This window comes from Periophthalmus magnuspinnatus, chromosome 5 (assembly GCF_009829125.3).
Source record: "Periophthalmus magnuspinnatus isolate fPerMag1 chromosome 5, fPerMag1.2.pri, whole genome shotgun sequence".
Taxonomy (NCBI): Eukaryota; Metazoa; Chordata; class Actinopteri; order Gobiiformes; family Gobiidae; genus Periophthalmus; species Periophthalmus magnuspinnatus.
The window spans coordinates 31,599,681-31,616,323 of record NC_047130.1 but is presented as its reverse complement, the minus strand read 5'-3'; the positions used below and the strand labels follow the sequence as shown (position 1 = coordinate 31,616,323).

The 16,643-nt window shown below is 37.4% G+C and overlaps 2 protein-coding genes across 5 annotated transcripts in view; both read right to left on the bottom strand.

The window, feature by feature from the left end:
• Positions 1 to 1,005: 1,005 nt before the first annotated feature.
• Positions 1,006 to 7,054, bottom strand: im:7151449 (membrane cofactor protein). Of its 4 annotated transcripts, XM_055221798.1 has the most exons (13): positions 6,902 to 7,042; positions 5,957 to 6,142; positions 5,620 to 5,719; positions 5,243 to 5,316; positions 4,959 to 5,141; positions 4,131 to 4,205; positions 3,554 to 3,655; positions 3,337 to 3,408; positions 2,827 to 2,868; positions 2,704 to 2,745; positions 2,565 to 2,616; positions 2,087 to 2,162; positions 1,024 to 1,254 (listed from the first exon to the last, which is right to left on the bottom strand). In XM_055221798.1, exons 1-12 carry the CDS (start codon positions 6,981 to 6,983, stop codon positions 2,105 to 2,107), a joined length of 1,068 nt encoding a protein of 355 aa, XP_055077773.1. In that variant the 5' UTR covers positions 6,984 to 7,042; the 3' UTR covers positions 1,024 to 1,254; positions 2,087 to 2,104. The 4 variants fall into 4 exon arrangements, with proteins under 4 accessions (XP_055077774.1, XP_055077773.1, XP_055077775.1 ...); XM_055221799.1 differs by lacking the exon at positions 2,087 to 2,162 and having other exon boundaries at positions 1,006 to 1,254; XM_055221800.1 differs by lacking the exon at positions 3,554 to 3,655 and having other exon boundaries at positions 6,902 to 7,054.
• A 3,167-nt stretch (positions 7,055 to 10,221) lies between these two features.
• LOC117371634 (membrane-associated guanylate kinase, WW and PDZ domain-containing protein 3-like) overlaps positions 10,222 to 16,643 on the bottom strand; it is a 13,153-nt gene continuing 6,731 nt past the window's right edge. Inside the window, exons 2-5 of the mRNA XM_033967329.2 lie at positions 16,159 to 16,255; positions 15,471 to 15,608; positions 13,216 to 13,354; positions 10,222 to 12,263 (exon numbers count right to left, since the gene is read on the bottom strand). Coding sequence (XP_033823220.1) covers positions 11,191 to 12,263; positions 13,216 to 13,354; positions 15,471 to 15,608; positions 16,159 to 16,255 — 1,447 coding nt within the window. The 3' untranslated portion in view covers positions 10,222 to 11,190. The remainder of the gene's footprint in view (positions 12,264 to 13,215; positions 13,355 to 15,470; positions 15,609 to 16,158; positions 16,256 to 16,643) is intronic.

Sequence of the window (16,643 nt, the reverse complement as noted above, 5' to 3'; positions counted from 1 at the left end):
TGTTCCTTTGACTAAGCTGTTTAGCTCTGTAGGAACTGCACTTTAATACCTGTCTTTGCACTTGATCCCATTAGTCTCTGCCACAATTACAAAACTCAACCCTCTATTTTCTTTGTTTCCATTTCTAGAAATGGTATCTAATAATGATGTGAAGCCACAACAACCTTTGCAAATATTTAGGTATGCCATTATAGACTTCATGTAATTTAAATATATTAAAAAAAAATTGTTTATTGCCGCATCCATAATTGACACCATATTTGTTGCCACAATTTCTTCCTAGTATTTTGTAAACTCTAGACCACATCTTAAATCTTCTCTTATGTCTTTGCATTGTTCAGTGAACCAAGGAATGTTGTTTCCTCATGAAAAAAGCTTCCCATTAAATGTAGTCACTCTGTACGGCCCAGACAATACAGAAAAGCCTACAGAATGTGAAGAATGTGGCAGATAGTATCTTTATGTTTTGCTCTGTGCAAAGTCAATTCACCACATTGTGTGTCTCCTGAATTGGTCTTTTCAAGTTGGCAGCCATTAAAAGGACACACATCCTCTGCTTCTCAAAAGCCAAACTGTTTGTTCATATTTTTGAGCATATATTAGTTCAATGTTTAAGCATGTTGGTGTGTTGTACCATCCTGAGGAGGGGCTTTGATAATGGAATATTGTACACATATATATGTATACGTAAGATGGTATTTCTCAGTATGTCCACACTCTCTGAGACAGCATGCAATTTTAGATCATGATACGATACATATTTGCTTAATATAGGCTCAAAATGGTTTGCCGTGTACTTACAATTAAATACATGGCAAGCTGTTCATATGAAAACTATGAAACATATTTTTTGTTGACTGAATGAATTTACATATTAAATTATTAGTGTTTCTCCAGGACTATGTGCTATGACTATGAATGTCTAAAAGTGCCAAGGTATTTTGACATTGTTGTTGTCTGAATGACTTGCAAAGCAGAAAAACAACAGTATAGAGCAGCTACAATAACTTACAAAATGTTCCAGTTTATTATAAATAAAGTACAAACAACTATTTACAGATGTGTTAATAAAATAGATTATTACAAAGGTGCTTTTTGTCAGTGCACTTCCATACATGTCCCGAGCAGGCTGAAGACTTTCTCATTCAAGTGCAATAATGCTGGAGTGGTTACTCTCCACCCAAAGCCCTGCTACAGTCTGTGTGCACATCCTTCCTAGGTCACAGATGCTCCCCAACAGATAGGTGGCGTGAGCTAAAGAAGATAACAAGCAACGGTCAGCTTTCAGTTCTCAAGAGTAATAAAAGTCTCATTTACGGTGCATGTTGGCATCAATAAATAAGAATATGGTTTTGGTTTACTGAGTTACACAATTACTGTGTAATAAAGAAATGCATTGTTCTATTGTCTAGTCCTAAGAGTTACTTGGGAACAATAAATTACCATGGGACACTTATTATATTGCTGGGTTTCAGATGATCATAATATTTTATAGACCATTAATATTTAATACAGACGCAGGGCAGCTACAATAAATATACTTAAATGCAGATTTTTACTTACAGTGAGTACCACTGTAGTCACTTGAAATGATCAGGTTCAACATTTATGAATTTACAGTTTGGAAAATACAGTGTTAATCAATGGGAAAGATGGTCAGGAGTACGATCATCACATCATCTAGAATCTGAAAACCACCAATGTGGTGCAACATTTCAACCATATTTTCATTTATTGATGCAGCTGAAATCTTTTTTTTTTTTTTTTTTTATTGAATCAGTACATAAGCCAGCAATTGGGCATAACATTATGACCACTTGCCATTAATGCATTAATTAAACATTTGTGGATCATAAATTTGGGCATTTCTTGCAAAATCAGTGAACCTACCATAGAGTTACATGATTCTACTCTCCATCTGAAATTATCAAATCATTAAATTATAGCACATTAATGCAACCTATTTGTATGAAATTCATATTTATTTTGGCATATGGTCTACTTTAGTTGTCATAATGTTATGCTTGCTTGATGTAAAAAATCAGGGTACATTTTGGCTTGACAACAGGCAGAAAAGGACAGATACCTGGAGGTAGAGGCCAAACTATAGATTTTGGAACTGTAATAACTCCGGCTTCAGGTCTTCTCTGGTGTCATAAGAGCTACAGTGTCATCAAATAAGGAATATATTTTACAATTCTGCTGCTGAAATAGTTACAGTACATTTTTTCCTTTGTTAGTAGAGGCTATTTTCTTCTTTTTTGTAATTTATTTATTTTTTATTACAATATGACCAATTCAAATCTGCCTGAAGAATTTTCTGGCACCTCCTCTGGCAAGAGGATTTCCTGTAAACATCTCAGAACCAGCCAGGAGGCAAAAATATGCAAATTTCCATAAATGGAGAATAAAACCGGCAGAACTTTTGTGTACTGCTCTTTTGTGTTACTTTTAGCATTATTGAACAGTACTAAACCAGCTGTAATGGCTTGTATAAAAGAAGCGAAAAGAAATGCATTTTTAAAAGGAAAGAGCAAGCAATCAGTATTCGGATGTGCACTTACCCCTTTCTCTTGTTAAGCAACTTGTGAATAAAAAGTACTGCTATGCACACAACTGTAGATTAAGACACATTCATATTAGACTCTTGGTTTGTTTATTTTAATCAAAGTTTATGGAAAAAAAATATGAAACCCAAATTACCTAATGAAACACACACCACACTGATTATTACAGGTGTGTATCCTGAAAAACACACACAGTTTAAACAATCAAAGAACATGTCAACATTTTGGCATCCCACACTTTAATTAAACTCAAACTCACCAACATTTTTTTTTATATCCACTACGTCGTCTTTTTGATCTCCTGAAAGACAAAATGTTCACACTTGTGTCAACTTTCCAAAGTCCAATAATATTGATCCAATGACAGACAATACAGAATAAATTAAAGGAAAACAAAGTTAATGCCAGAGGGAGGGGTATTTTAGAAAGCAGAAACATTGTTATAATTATGTTGCTAAATAAATGACACATGTTCTGCATCAGCACGAGTTTTTCAGCTTCAAATCTCTGTATAGAAGGGTTATGACAAGTTATGACTGGTACTGTTCAAGATTCAAATCAAACTGGCATACAATTTGAGAATATCAAATGATGCTAACCTTAGCTTTATTTAGATCTACTAAGAATAAGCCATCGAGACATCTGAGACCTTGCACTAAAGTATCAAGAGAAGTTAGAAAATGATTTAAAAAAACAAATAAAAAACAACATACTATGTGGTTGATCTGGCTAATGCACTCTATAAAAAGACATATTGCAAATGAGATACCTTGAGAATTATGTGGCATGGTTGATCTTATGGTATTGGTGGTATTGTCTGCATCTTTGAACTTATCTTCACCTTAGAACACAACAACAATTATTGTTACAACTTATTCCCTTTAAGTGTGCTGTACTTCCTCAGCCCAGAGTTCCCTCAAACACATACAGTGAGCCCATAAGCCTTATAGTAGTCCATGCTAGAGAGCATGCAGGTGCACTAGTACCTCGTGCGGATAGAGAGACAGTTGGAGAGACACTGGCTGTGTGAGTGCTGTCTCTGGGACCTGACCTTGTTGTGCCTGCTGAGGTTGTAGAGGCTGATGTTTCTGGAACATTTGGAAATAACCAACCTTTTTCAATACTGCGTAGTGTATATTTAAGTGTATTTTAAAACAACTGTGCAATTGTGTTTAGCATTTAGATCTATAATATTAGATAAGTAATAAGTAATATTAAGTATTTAGTATTGTATTTTGAACAGGGCACCCATGAAAAAGAGTGCTCTCATTGGGTTCACCTGTGTAAATAAATGAATGAATGTGTGTTAATAAATATAAGAAATTATTCAAATGAAGGTGAAATCAAGGTACTGGTACTAAAGCTTAAAAAGTGCTTTTCAAACTTTCAAATGAAGACTTTTTTTATTTGTTAGTGTTTTCTTTTTCTGTGGAAACATAATGCAAATTTCTTGATAGATCTTTTTTTGACCACGTAGAAACTTATTCAAATAACAATATTTTATATAGAATTTTTTGCAGAACATTTTACTTCTACCAAAAATATTTTCTGTGAAAAATATACCTTGCGTTGGAGGTGTAGTGGTTGAAGTTGGTGCTGTCACAATTTTAGTAGTAAATACATCCGCTTTAGTGACACCTACAAATGAAAAGATTGTGTTTTCCTCTGCATTTTTATATAATTACTGTTTTAAGACATTTTGAGAGTGTGCATGCTAACCCTAACGTGCAACAAGACACAATATTGGAGAGTTAGTGAGTTCCGACGGTTAGTCTGATAACATAGAGGAAATACAGACAGGAATGGACAATGGAGATTATCAGTGTTAAATGTATGAGCAGCAGTCACAAGGATAATTGATTTAAAACATTTTGCAGAAAAATATTATATTAAATATGTAACACTTTTGCATTAAAAAAGTGCATATCAGCGCAAATTAATCACTGAGCAAGTACAAGAATACTTGACATACCAGGTGCACTTGAGTAAATATATGGAGTTTCACATATGCGTAGCACATGTTTTTGATGTAATCCAATTAGGGATGGAAAATAGATTCTAGATTTTGTTATGTCATTGTCCAGTTCACATAAACTTTTTAGGAATTCAGTGCAGTTATAGCGGCAGGGATTTACAACATTATATAACATTATATCAATCGAATGACAAAACCATAAATAAGAGGATTCCATTTGCCCAACTCATCAAAATGTTTCATAAATCCAAAAAAACAAAACTAATAAGGACTTTGTAATGGGAGATTATGTCAGATTATGTAATTTACAAAAGAACAATTATGTTTCATGTATGATGATTACACATAAAATACATAAAGGAATGTCTGTTGACACACATTAAAACTAAAGTGTAGAATAGTGTAGATAATCTTACTGAGACACTGAGGTGGAGTGGAGTCAAATTCACCATTTTCATTGCACATGATGGCCTCTTTCCCAGTCAGCCTGTATCCACCATCACATAAATAATATATATAATCTCCATATTCTGGATATTCTGTTGAATTCCATAAATGTTTGCCATTGGATATTTCCTCTGGTATATCGCATGTTACAACTTTGGACAAAAAAGGAGGATTACACCCATTTAAAATCTGATAATGACATTTTATATGTGTGAAATATATATCAAACTTCAAAAATATCTGGAGCAATTACCTTCACATATGGTGTACTTCCCAGTCCAGCCGGTATTGTAGCAATGCTTATAAGCCGTTCCATTGACTGAGAAGCTGAAACAAACAAGGCATTTTATTTTGTTTACGTCTTTTGCACAGTACAACATTTTTTGATTCAGTTTAGTCTGAACTGTCTCAACAATCTCAACATTCACCCAAACTTTCCGCCTACATGTTTCCATTCTCTGGTCTTAGGATATCTACCTTGTATGGGCTTAATAATGCATGTATATAAGGAGCAAGATGTCAAATAGTGGGCTTGACAGCAGTTAGACACTGAGCAAATAAAACATTGCAAATATTTGTTGTCTTAGCACTGACTTCACAGATAAGGATAAAATTAAATGGTAAACTCACCCTTTCTCACATATGATAGTAGCTACAGCGCCAAATAGGGTGCCCATGCTTGTGTCAAAAGTCATGTGGGGCCGTGGAGGTGGTGGTCCACAATCCTTTTCTGTCAAAATAAATAAGATTTGTACATATTTTGGGTTGAGTTTATAATGATAATAGTAATAATAAATCAAACTTATTTGGTGTTTTAAGCCTCATTTAAAATGTGAAGAAAGTAAAAAAAGAAAAAGGACACTTGTACACATGGTTTATACGGTATGACGTGTTAGGTTAATTAATAGAGTTTGTTTAAAATGTTAGTTTTATCACATAGGATTTCCAGCTCTATGTTCATTCTTACTTTTGCAGGTTAGATCTGGGTCATGCCATGCCCCATCAATACATTTTATGGTTGCAGATCCACTGTCTTTTAAATATCCATTGGCACATGTTAAAGAAATTTCAACGTTATCTGGGTATTTATTCATCAGAAGAGCTTCATCGGTTAGAACGATGTTTCCTTCTAACACAGGTTTGTCACAGTCGCCTGGAAAAAAGGATGTAGCCATGGTCAATAAACAGTAAAGAATGAATTTATTCTGTCTTCAATATGTGAAAAAAATGACTTGAACATACACCACCAGTAACTTTATAGGAAAATGTTTGACACAGTTCCACTTGAAGTGGAAAGAAGATCAAGCCAGCAACATAAACCGTGGAAAATCTTAGCAAATAAAGATCAAATATTTATACCAGCATCGTCATGTATTTTCATTTCTTTGACACATTGTAGAGCTGTGTCTAAAATATGCAACATTATGACATTTGGAATGAGACTCAGACTTAAAGGTTTCTCATGGGGGTTTGCTACTTGATACTTGTATTATTGTTTTGACTGGAATGGTCCACAATATGGCAGCAAATTTATGTTGCATTTACTCAACTTCATTCCCTATAAATACGACATGCATTCTTGGCAGGAGCAGGTCACCTCTCCACAGAACTGATCATGTGTCAATTGCATGTCAATTGCATGGAGACTGACGTTTAATGCCATGCTGTGGAGTATTCCAGGCGAAGAAGTAACATCTCCACGGAGACAAGCAGGGGGGAATCTTTCACCAGAAAATTGCATACGGTACCTTTTAACAGTATTTGAGTGGAAGCCAAAAGTCGTGTATCCAAAGTATCATTACGCATCTTCATGTGAATTACAAAGCTGTGCGTAAAATGTGCCAATAGGCTACAAATCGTTTAAGAATCCTGGAAGCATTATTTTAGACAAAGCGCGTGGCAGTTTACTCACCAAGTGTTTTGGCTACAAAAAGATAAAGCAAAAACAAAGGTTTGATCCAATGTTGGGCACGTGTGCACGGTAATATGTCCATCGTGAAATGCAGCTTCAAGAGAAGTGTCTCTGTCTAGTCGCAGGTCTCCGTGTCTCTACTTCAGCTGATCCACTGACTCAAGGCGCGGTAATGCAAGAGACACTCTTCACAGACACCTCCCACCAGACGTGCCTTTACAATTGAACTCCAGGAGCACTGTCAATCTCACCGAAGTGCGAATACCAAACAGGAAGTGGATTTACAATAAAAGCGCCCTAGAAAAGTTTAGGCGCATTGTAGGTCGTACAAGACAATAACTATTTCTAAAAGGCTTACTTTAAAAACAAACAAACAAACAATAATAATAATAATAATAATAATAATAATAATAATAATAATGAATACATTTTCTGCACTGCTTCCATCTTACTTACCGTCATTAATTGTTAACACACTTCGTTTCTCCCCTTGTACTTTCTGTATAAAAACCTCTTATATTATTATATTGGAAAATGTAACATACAGTCGGCTGTGTTAGAAAGGACTACGAGACTATTATATTGCTAAAATATGAAAATTGCATGACTTTATATTGAAAGGTGAAAAGGATGCCGCTGTCAGGACATCTACACTCCCTCCTCCTCGAGAGTGCGCGTGCACGGAGTGTGGCACACTGAATGGGACTGGGGCAGTAGTGAACAGTCTAAGTTAAATCAGATTGACGCAGCTTTGCGCGGTGTAATGCCATTTCCTGATACTGTATACCTGTAAATAAAACTGTATAAACTGGTTTGGTCAGCTGAGCGCGGCTTCTTCTCATGTTGGAACAAGTTGCCTGTCCTAGAATAGATTGTTTTTTTGTGTTGTTAAGAACTTTATGGGCGTGTCCGTGAAGAAGAAAAACAGGGGGTTCCCTCAGAGGGGGAAGCCTTTTTGTTGCCATGGGTAATGCTTTTGTTTGCGATGGAAAAAAAATGGACTGACACAATAACAAATAGCACAGTGGACAAATTCGTTGTAAAAACCACCACGATAATAGCCTATAGCCTGTTAGGAAAGTTGTTTCCATCAGGTTGCCATGGCATGTTAAAGACTCATTTTGCGGCTTTGGGGGTTGTGTCGTCATGGATACTTAAGACTACACATTCGTGGCTTTTTGGGCCGATGCAAAGAGTGAATTCCAGTGCGTTTGCTCAACCACCCATTAATTAGGCGATTATTTGAACCAGTCTGTTAACAAGGACTGTTTAGTGTCCCCACCCGGTGTTGCCTGAGTTACTTTACACAGAAACACCACAAAGGAAACGCAAAGTTCAGGGGCCCTAAGCTGAATGCTTTATCAAATTGTAAAGCTTTTTAATGGAAGAAACGACCCCACAACGTTAAAGGCATTTACCAAACTGGCATAGCTTAAGACTTATCTCATGTTCACCCCTTAAGACATGCTCTGCTTTTCTTATCTTCACAAACACTATGTCAGAGTGAAAGATTGATACGTCTCCCTTTCGTAGCCCATCAACAAGAATGCATCTGGGCCTCTTCAAAGCCAAGAATAAGGAAAATATGTTACCAATCATACTGCCTTACATAATTCATCTGACTCTTACACGTTGTGGAATGACAGCCCTACGACCCGAAACATAATCTCCACAGATGTATGTACCTTCTAATACTATAGGTCCAGATTTCCTCACTTTGTGCACAGCATTTAATTTGTGACACTTTCATTAAACAGCTCAAGTGGAATTGTCAAAGTCAGCTGGGAATTTTCAGCCATGGCCCCTAATGAAAAACACTTCACTGCAAAGATAAATAGCGGCAATATGGGCCACAGCATGTTGTATGGGCACACAGACCCACTTCTAATGTGTTAGAATAATGTGTTAGAATAGCAAATACTGACATCTAGTGGTGCTGAAAGCAAGCACCCCCCCCTCCAAACTATATATATAGTTGTGATGAATGCAGTGATCACAACTGAATCCAGATCTTCCAACTATTCTGAATAATCCACAATGCCACATCATACAGCAAAAGTTGAGGGGGGAATGTGACTGGGGTTATAAAAGAACTTAGTGCTCCAGCTTCTCACTTGGGCTGTAATAATCATAGTTATGACTTCATGGGCATTTTCATAGACCCAGGGCTAACATACAGCATGAAGATATTGGAAAAACATCTACTTGAAGCACAAAGCACTCAGCTCGCTCTGTGATATGAAGCTCTTGGCTGCCATGACAACTGGAAATCTGCCACAGAAACAGTGGCTTATGCCGTTTTTGTCATGGCCAGTTTGAGACTGTGGAGAGCATGGTATTTGTCTTCAAGAAACAATTCTTTTTGGGGGGCAATATAAACAACTTTAACTTTTATAAACAAAAACATTACAAAAAATCAGCAAAAAGCTTCAGTGACAACATGGATACAATTAACACTAACTACAAGTGATTGTATACTTCTAGACATAAAATGCAATCTACATGTGATATATTGTAATGAATGCATTGAGATGCTGCATCAGTAAAGAAATTTGAGTACACAAAGCTCAAGAGATGTTTTCAGTAAAACTTTATTTTCAGTGCATGAGCAGAACACCATGTCAAGGTTGTAGCCAATCCTTTTCTATCCATGATAAATACTCTTTTTTACATAAAAAAATAATGGAGCATTTTATTATACCTCTATTTTTTCTCCCTCTGCACTCAGCAACTATTTATAAAGGTGCTGTACAATGTACAAAGATTTACATCTACCAGCCCTACATGAAGCTACAATAAGGATTGTTTTCTAATGACATGATGCAAGGCCACATTATGATGCAGAGAGGGGAAACAAAAGGTCCAGAACTAAAGAGCAGAAGCACAGAGGGGCAGGGGAGAGAGAAATGACAAACTGTATGTACCTGATAAAAGGAGTTGGATTTATCGAGTTATCAATCCAGACTATTGCACAAACCGACCCCTGCTTTCTACGCTCTTCACCTTATATTACTTAGAGCCTGAACCAAAATACAATCAAACAAAGCATTTCAATCAAACTGCTGCTGCTCACCTCCCTGATCACATGTTGCTACTTTGTGTTCCCTGAGCACTAAACACACACAAGTCTCAATCTCAATCAAGTCCCTTACAGTTTCTTACCATCAGCATAGATCAATGTTCCATTAGCATAAACTATACACTTGACTCTAACAATTTAATCTTAGCAGGGACCTGGGCACACTTTCAAAATCAGACAAGCCAAAGCTCATCAACATAAAAATCTGTAATAAACTAAAAAAAATGAAGCTGTAGATAGAAACTATAATTAGAAAAAGCAATATGTTCATAGCAAGTCACAAATAAAATACAGCTTTCATTTTCACATCTCATTGCCATTCTTTTATGCTACAAGGGCAGATGCAGTGCAATGGAGTTCAATAGTTTAAAAGTTAGAATCTGTAAAACATGACACATTCAAATATATAATTATGTATATATTAAATTCCACAATGAGACACATTTTGAGCAATTGCAAACAATTTGGTACAGCAGTCCATGAACTACAAAGATCCAAGGTTATTCCTACCACTTGAATACATTGGAAGGATGGCGCAGTCTTATGGGGTTAGGACAAATCTTTGAGTCTATATAAAAATGTGGAATGGCTTGGTACAGCTACATGTACATATATATTAATCTATATAATCTCAATAAATTACACACAAATTTGCTATTATACACACGGTAAACAAGATCTCTAACCACAAGTTTCTGGTCTTTTAAATGACGCTGTTACAATAGAACAGTCTAGTGTCCCATGAAATTAATGCTTGCTGGGTTGTCTTGTGCTGAAAAATGAGAAGTTAAAAGCAGTAAAAAGAACAGGAATTAACTGCATGCATTTGGGCAAACATTTGAGAAAAGCTGTCCCTCAAAGAGACAAGACTCCAAAAAGTAAACCATATGAGACTTGTCAATGGGGAAAAAGTCTTGAGTTGCATATGAGTCTTTGCATTTTCATGGGTGAAGCGCAGTTGGCACATATTCACATTTCTTATGATTTTCTCTGGCGTTGCCCGAAGCATGCCCCAAAATCCCACATGTGAGGCAGTAGACATGGCAGAAGGATGCTACTACATGCCACAGTAAGTCTGAAAAATTTTATGTAAATGGACCACTGAAGTGGCACCATCATGCACTCCTCTGCTTTATGGAAGAACTCTGAAATAAAAACGGGCTAATATTATTCCATGGCACAGCTCGAGTCACAGCCCGGGATTCAATATTCACAAAGGGTCACGGAGGACCTCGGCTTCAGAGAGGATTTTGGCTGAGCTTGGCACTTTCCAAGGGCCGGGGCTAATAGGTCCCTTTGGGCTCTGTGGGGTCCCTGGAACAGAGGCGACGGAGAGCTCCCGACTGCCCTCTTTGAAATGGGAGGCGCTTCTCTCTTTGGGCTCTCTGGGAGAATCTACAGACTTTTTCCCTTTTAATAAATCCTTAAAAGACGATGGTGATTCTCTTTTGATTTCTTTTCTGATGCCATTTTCCTCAGATGTTTTCATCTTAGCATCTTTGCGCCCTGAGTCTGTTCTGCTATCTCTGTTCCTCTGTTTGTTCATGTTTTGAGCTGTCCTGTGGTGATGCGTTACTCCCCCAACCCTCCTTTTGAAACTCTCTTGCTTGTGGCCTGCCATTGTCCTTTCTCCTCCTCCTTTCCTTTCCATCTCTCGGGCTAATCCTCTGATCTCCAGGTTGCCATTTCTCTTTTCAAGATCTAAGCTCTCTTTACTGGAAAACTCCTTTAATCCCCTAGTTTGTTGACGATCACGCTGCTGTGGGGTTAGCGCCTCCTGCTGGTTGCCTGGAGGTAATATCTTCTTGATGTTTGCAGTTTTCGTTGAGGTCGGGGATGTCTTCTTTCTGATTGGTGCCACCTCTTGCACATTTGTTGTGTTTTTAGGACTGGGATGTTGCTCTTTGGCTTTGGGTGTATCCACAGTTTTCTTTGGGCTGGTTAGATTACTAGCATCCTTTCCTGGCCTGGTCCTGGAATAAAATGGGGCTTGCTCAGACCTACGAGGGGACAATGGTTCTGCCTCATTGTCTGCCCACTCGCTTGCCTCGTCCACAGAAGTCAAAGTCCTGGAGTTGCTAATGCGTGAGCTGCTAAGGCCTGATGGGGAAACATTAGTGCCCCAGCTGCGGGAATGCTTGAGTTTGCCAGAGAGATGGGAGGAAGCATAGATGGAAGCCCCAGAAGTGGAATATGGAGAAGACGAGGGTGACGAGTCGGAGAAGAACACCTCTCCTTCCGAATAGCTGACAGCAGGTGAAATGACTTTTGGATCACGTGGACCTGGAGGGAAAATGCACAATTACATTTTATAGCTACATTAGTACAAGTTCAATTAGTGACTCTACACTGATCAACCGAAACATTATGACCACTCTTGGTATTTAAGATTGTAAAGTGTGCCTCAAACTGTGTTGCATTCTGTAACTGACTATTTTATAAGCAATAGCCATCAGAGGTTATTGCTACTGAGGCTTTATTTTCATGATCAGAGGAAGCAGATAGTTGTGGCCGCCTCTTCAAGACAATATGATGCACATAGTGTACACGGATCGCAATTAAATAAAAATTGTGGTCTATACAGTTTAGAAAATTGAGATAGGCCTATTCATTTTTCTAATATGTTTCCAACTCAAAGCTCTAATGCAGTTATCAAGCTAATCACACACAAAAAACCTTTATAACAACATTATACGATACTTATAACCCTCTAAAACAGTTATAAAGTGGTTATTTAGTGTTACTGGTCATAATGCTATGGCTGATGAAGAGTTAAATAGGGAGAAAAAGAAACCCAGAATTACCATGTTAAAGAGAAGATGCCAGTGAAAGCATAGAGGATGTTAGTGTTGGTGCTCAGTGTAGTAGCACACAGTAGAAGAGCTACCTGCAATAGGTCAAAACAAGGAACAAGAAAAGCCAAAAACACACTCATTTAGTTTAGTTCACCAAAAGAACCACAATTATCACTATACAGTCAATTAAATACCACTTATAATAGTAATACTAGTGTTATGTACCCTGTGAAGATAATGGAAAAACAGATTTATTGCAAAGCATAAATTCTTCCAATCCATATTGGTTTACTTTGTGGATATCACAGATTCAATTTTGAGACATTGAAATATTTTGCTTGTTGACAGACAAACCTTTTGATACATAAACCTATTTGATTTGTGCTTACTTTTGAATACCCCAGTTCACTGAACTGTCAGACAGTGTTTGCAATACTTACTGCTGTCTTGAGCCAGGCCTGCTCTGGGTCTCAGAAGCAGAACCACTTTGTTCCCTCCAGACTGGATCAGCTCTATCGCTCGAGTGTGAGAGATCCCCCGCGCCGGCTCTCCATTGATCTCCACTATCTCATCTCCAACCTGTGGGACACGAAGAAAACGCCGTCATGGAAAAGGAAACTGCTGCCTTCTATAGCACATATAGAGTCACATATTCTTACATATTCTTGTAATATCAGAGGTGACAAAATAAACAGCACAGATTCTCAAATATTTGGCTTTCCTACCACCAGATCTAAACCATGTGTAAAACTGGATTATTCTAAACTAGGGCTAAACAGGGTCTAACATAGGACTACACTGGTGCTGTACTAGTTAGAACCAAGGACTAACCAAAAGGAGCATAAAAGGTATTGAAATAAATGAATTAAATTGAGCAAATATTTGAAATGCTGAGTCATGAGGACTTCAAGTACCACATTTTGAGAACCACTCATACAGTATCCATCTATGAACATTAAACATTCAACACATTTCTGTAATATATGAGATTAAATGACAACATCTTACACCTATCTGAAAATTTTAAACAGAACGTTTGAAAACAGCTTTATACAGTATTTTTCTTACTTTGAAAAGCATAACAACATTGGTCATAACTGGGTCTATATTTTGTTCACCAGCAAACACTTAGGTAAGAGGACAAGGGGATGGTTCAGGACACATGCCATTCATTCAAACTGTACTTTCTATGAACACACAAAAGGCCATTTGAATGTTTGTGAATAACTTCCACCACTACCACCTTGACATAGAGTATAATTGGAAGTGACAAAACAACTTTAGATGAAATGTGTAAGCCTGTCATTCTCCTGAGCTCTAATCACTGTTGACGTCTTCTGCTCCGTGGATGGGCAAAGTCATGTGCCAATATCACAGTCTGCCAAATCTAAGACTGATTCCTGCTGGAGGCCACTTTCCTGCTGCGTCTGTGCATCATCAGCCTCTCCATGCTAATAATAATTACAATAATGTGATGAATTCAGCCCTCAAAGTGATGCCAGGGCTTTACCCCATAATCAGGAATGCAAAGATCTTTTACGTCATAGTTTCTCTAAAGGGCTATTAAAAATGAATGGCATCAGATAAGATGTGCATTTGCCATAACACCACTCAAAAATTGTAATGTTGACCCCAAAATATTTTGTCACCTTTTTTCATTTAACGTTTTTACATTCAATGAAGTGACCTAAAAAAAAAGCATTTATAAAAGCCATATTACAAACAATTAATATATGTGATTATATATTGCACTGAAAAGAGATACTGTTGACTTATGGTTTAAAAATATTCACATCTGCAATTTCTGCATATAAATATTTTATCAGTTTTCTGGTGCACAGAAAACTTAAATAGGAGTATAAATAAATGAACAAACACATTTTTCTGCAGCCTTATTGTAACTAAGTGCTGTGTAAATACAGTCCATTAGTGCAGCCCTTTATGACTCTTTGAACAAGTTGGCACCAGAATAAATTAATATTTTATGTTTTTATAGTGGCCAAAGGACTGTTCCAATGTCTGGTGTTTCTGAATCAAAACAGTAGATGCAAAATACACAGTTTTCTGACCTAAATAGAGCACATTCAGCATACCATTTACTGGGTATTCTTTATGGGTAATCCTTCTTGGGCTTCACTCTAATGATTTTCGTCTTTCAATGGCCTCTGGGGGGCAAACATAACACTCTACAGTAGATCCTCACTGGTGCGGTAACATACTTTAATCTTCTGCCTCCTACGACTATTATGAGCTGAGATTATTACAAGTGTCTTTAAACACCATAATATTTGAACCACCTGTTAAATAGAGCGTACAAATCAATGTGTATGCAGTTCTGTAGTCTGCAGAGCAGATGCATACTTCATATCTATTACCATACTAATTAGACTAAAAGTTAGTTCGTTCAAAATGACAAGATGGAAGTAAAACAATAAACAGAATGTTACGTACTGCTAAATCTATTAGGTCATCTGTTCACTCAAAAAACTTTATTTTCATGTCGTCTTGTTGGCCTTGACAACCAGTAACACAGACAAAGCTAAAAACTAAGAACTTAATGAAATCTGAAGATTGATTTGAGAAGAACATAAAAGAGCTCACAGAGTGAAGTCCTGGGTTAAACCATAATACAACATCAGAGGAATAAACAACATAATCATAAAAGTAAAAGAAAAAAACTTAACTTGTCACTTACATGGATTCTTCCGTCCAGCTGTGCAGGTCCATCCTCGGCCAGCCTCAGAATGTACAGCCCCATGTTGTACTCGGTCCCTCCTCTGAGACTGAAGCCAAAACCCCGGGGACCCCGCTCCAGCTCAATGGTCAGACAGCCCTGCACAGGAAAGACACTGCTTATATGGGGTACAGAACAAAACTGTGTTTTGTAACTTCATTGTAAGGGGATGGGATGACCTGAATTCATGACATGTAAGAAGAAGACTTATAACAATCATTACACACTCAGGTCCTCATTGTTTGAGCTGAGTTCAAGTCAACTCCTTTGATCTCCATGGGGCAACTCATTATCAACTAAAACTGAGTCCAGTCCATTTAAGACAAGTTTTCTTGTAATTTTCTCATCTTTGTCCACTCCGTGGAGCATACTAGAAATTTGCATAGCTTTCAACTAACTTTGAACATGAAATCATCCTTTAAAAACAGGCCAATATACAAGTCTGCAGTATAAAGACTTTAGAGCTCCAAGTTCTTGGTCCATGAGTCCGAGTCTTCTTGCCTGAAACTGAGTTGAGTCACAAGTCATTGCACTTGCAAACTTACAAGCGAGAGTCAAGTCATTATCGTACCTGATCATACCTGAGCATTGTTTGTCCTATACCTGGTTGCCACAGTAACATGTACATATAAAGCGATGACACAGTTACCTGGTTTGGACCTGTAATGCACAATGCCCCCTGCTCTCCGGCCTTCTGATCCGACCAGGTGAGGCTGTCGATTTTGTCCTCCAAGTCCAAGGTTGAACTGGAAACAAATAAAACAAATTGCCTTATGTTCTTATTATGTTTTTTAATAACACACAAGACGCTGTTGGCCATGAACCAAAAACAATAAATGTAATGCTAGGAATGTGAAAGGAGTGGGTGGGCGGTTTACTGCCAGAAGAATTAGAACATTACATCTTTTCTTCTATTATTTTCTCATTTATTGCTTTCCTATGCCTTCCCCAGGTAATCGCTGACAATTTGGAGCATCAACTCAAAGCACTAAACAAGGGACACAAAACTAAGTAAACAAACACATCAGTTAAAAACCACACAAATACAATAATGAGGTTTGAAGAAACAATAGGTGGTTTAGACATTAAATCCATGTGACTGATTCCTTCCTCTTCACACCTTTTGGGGCAGAA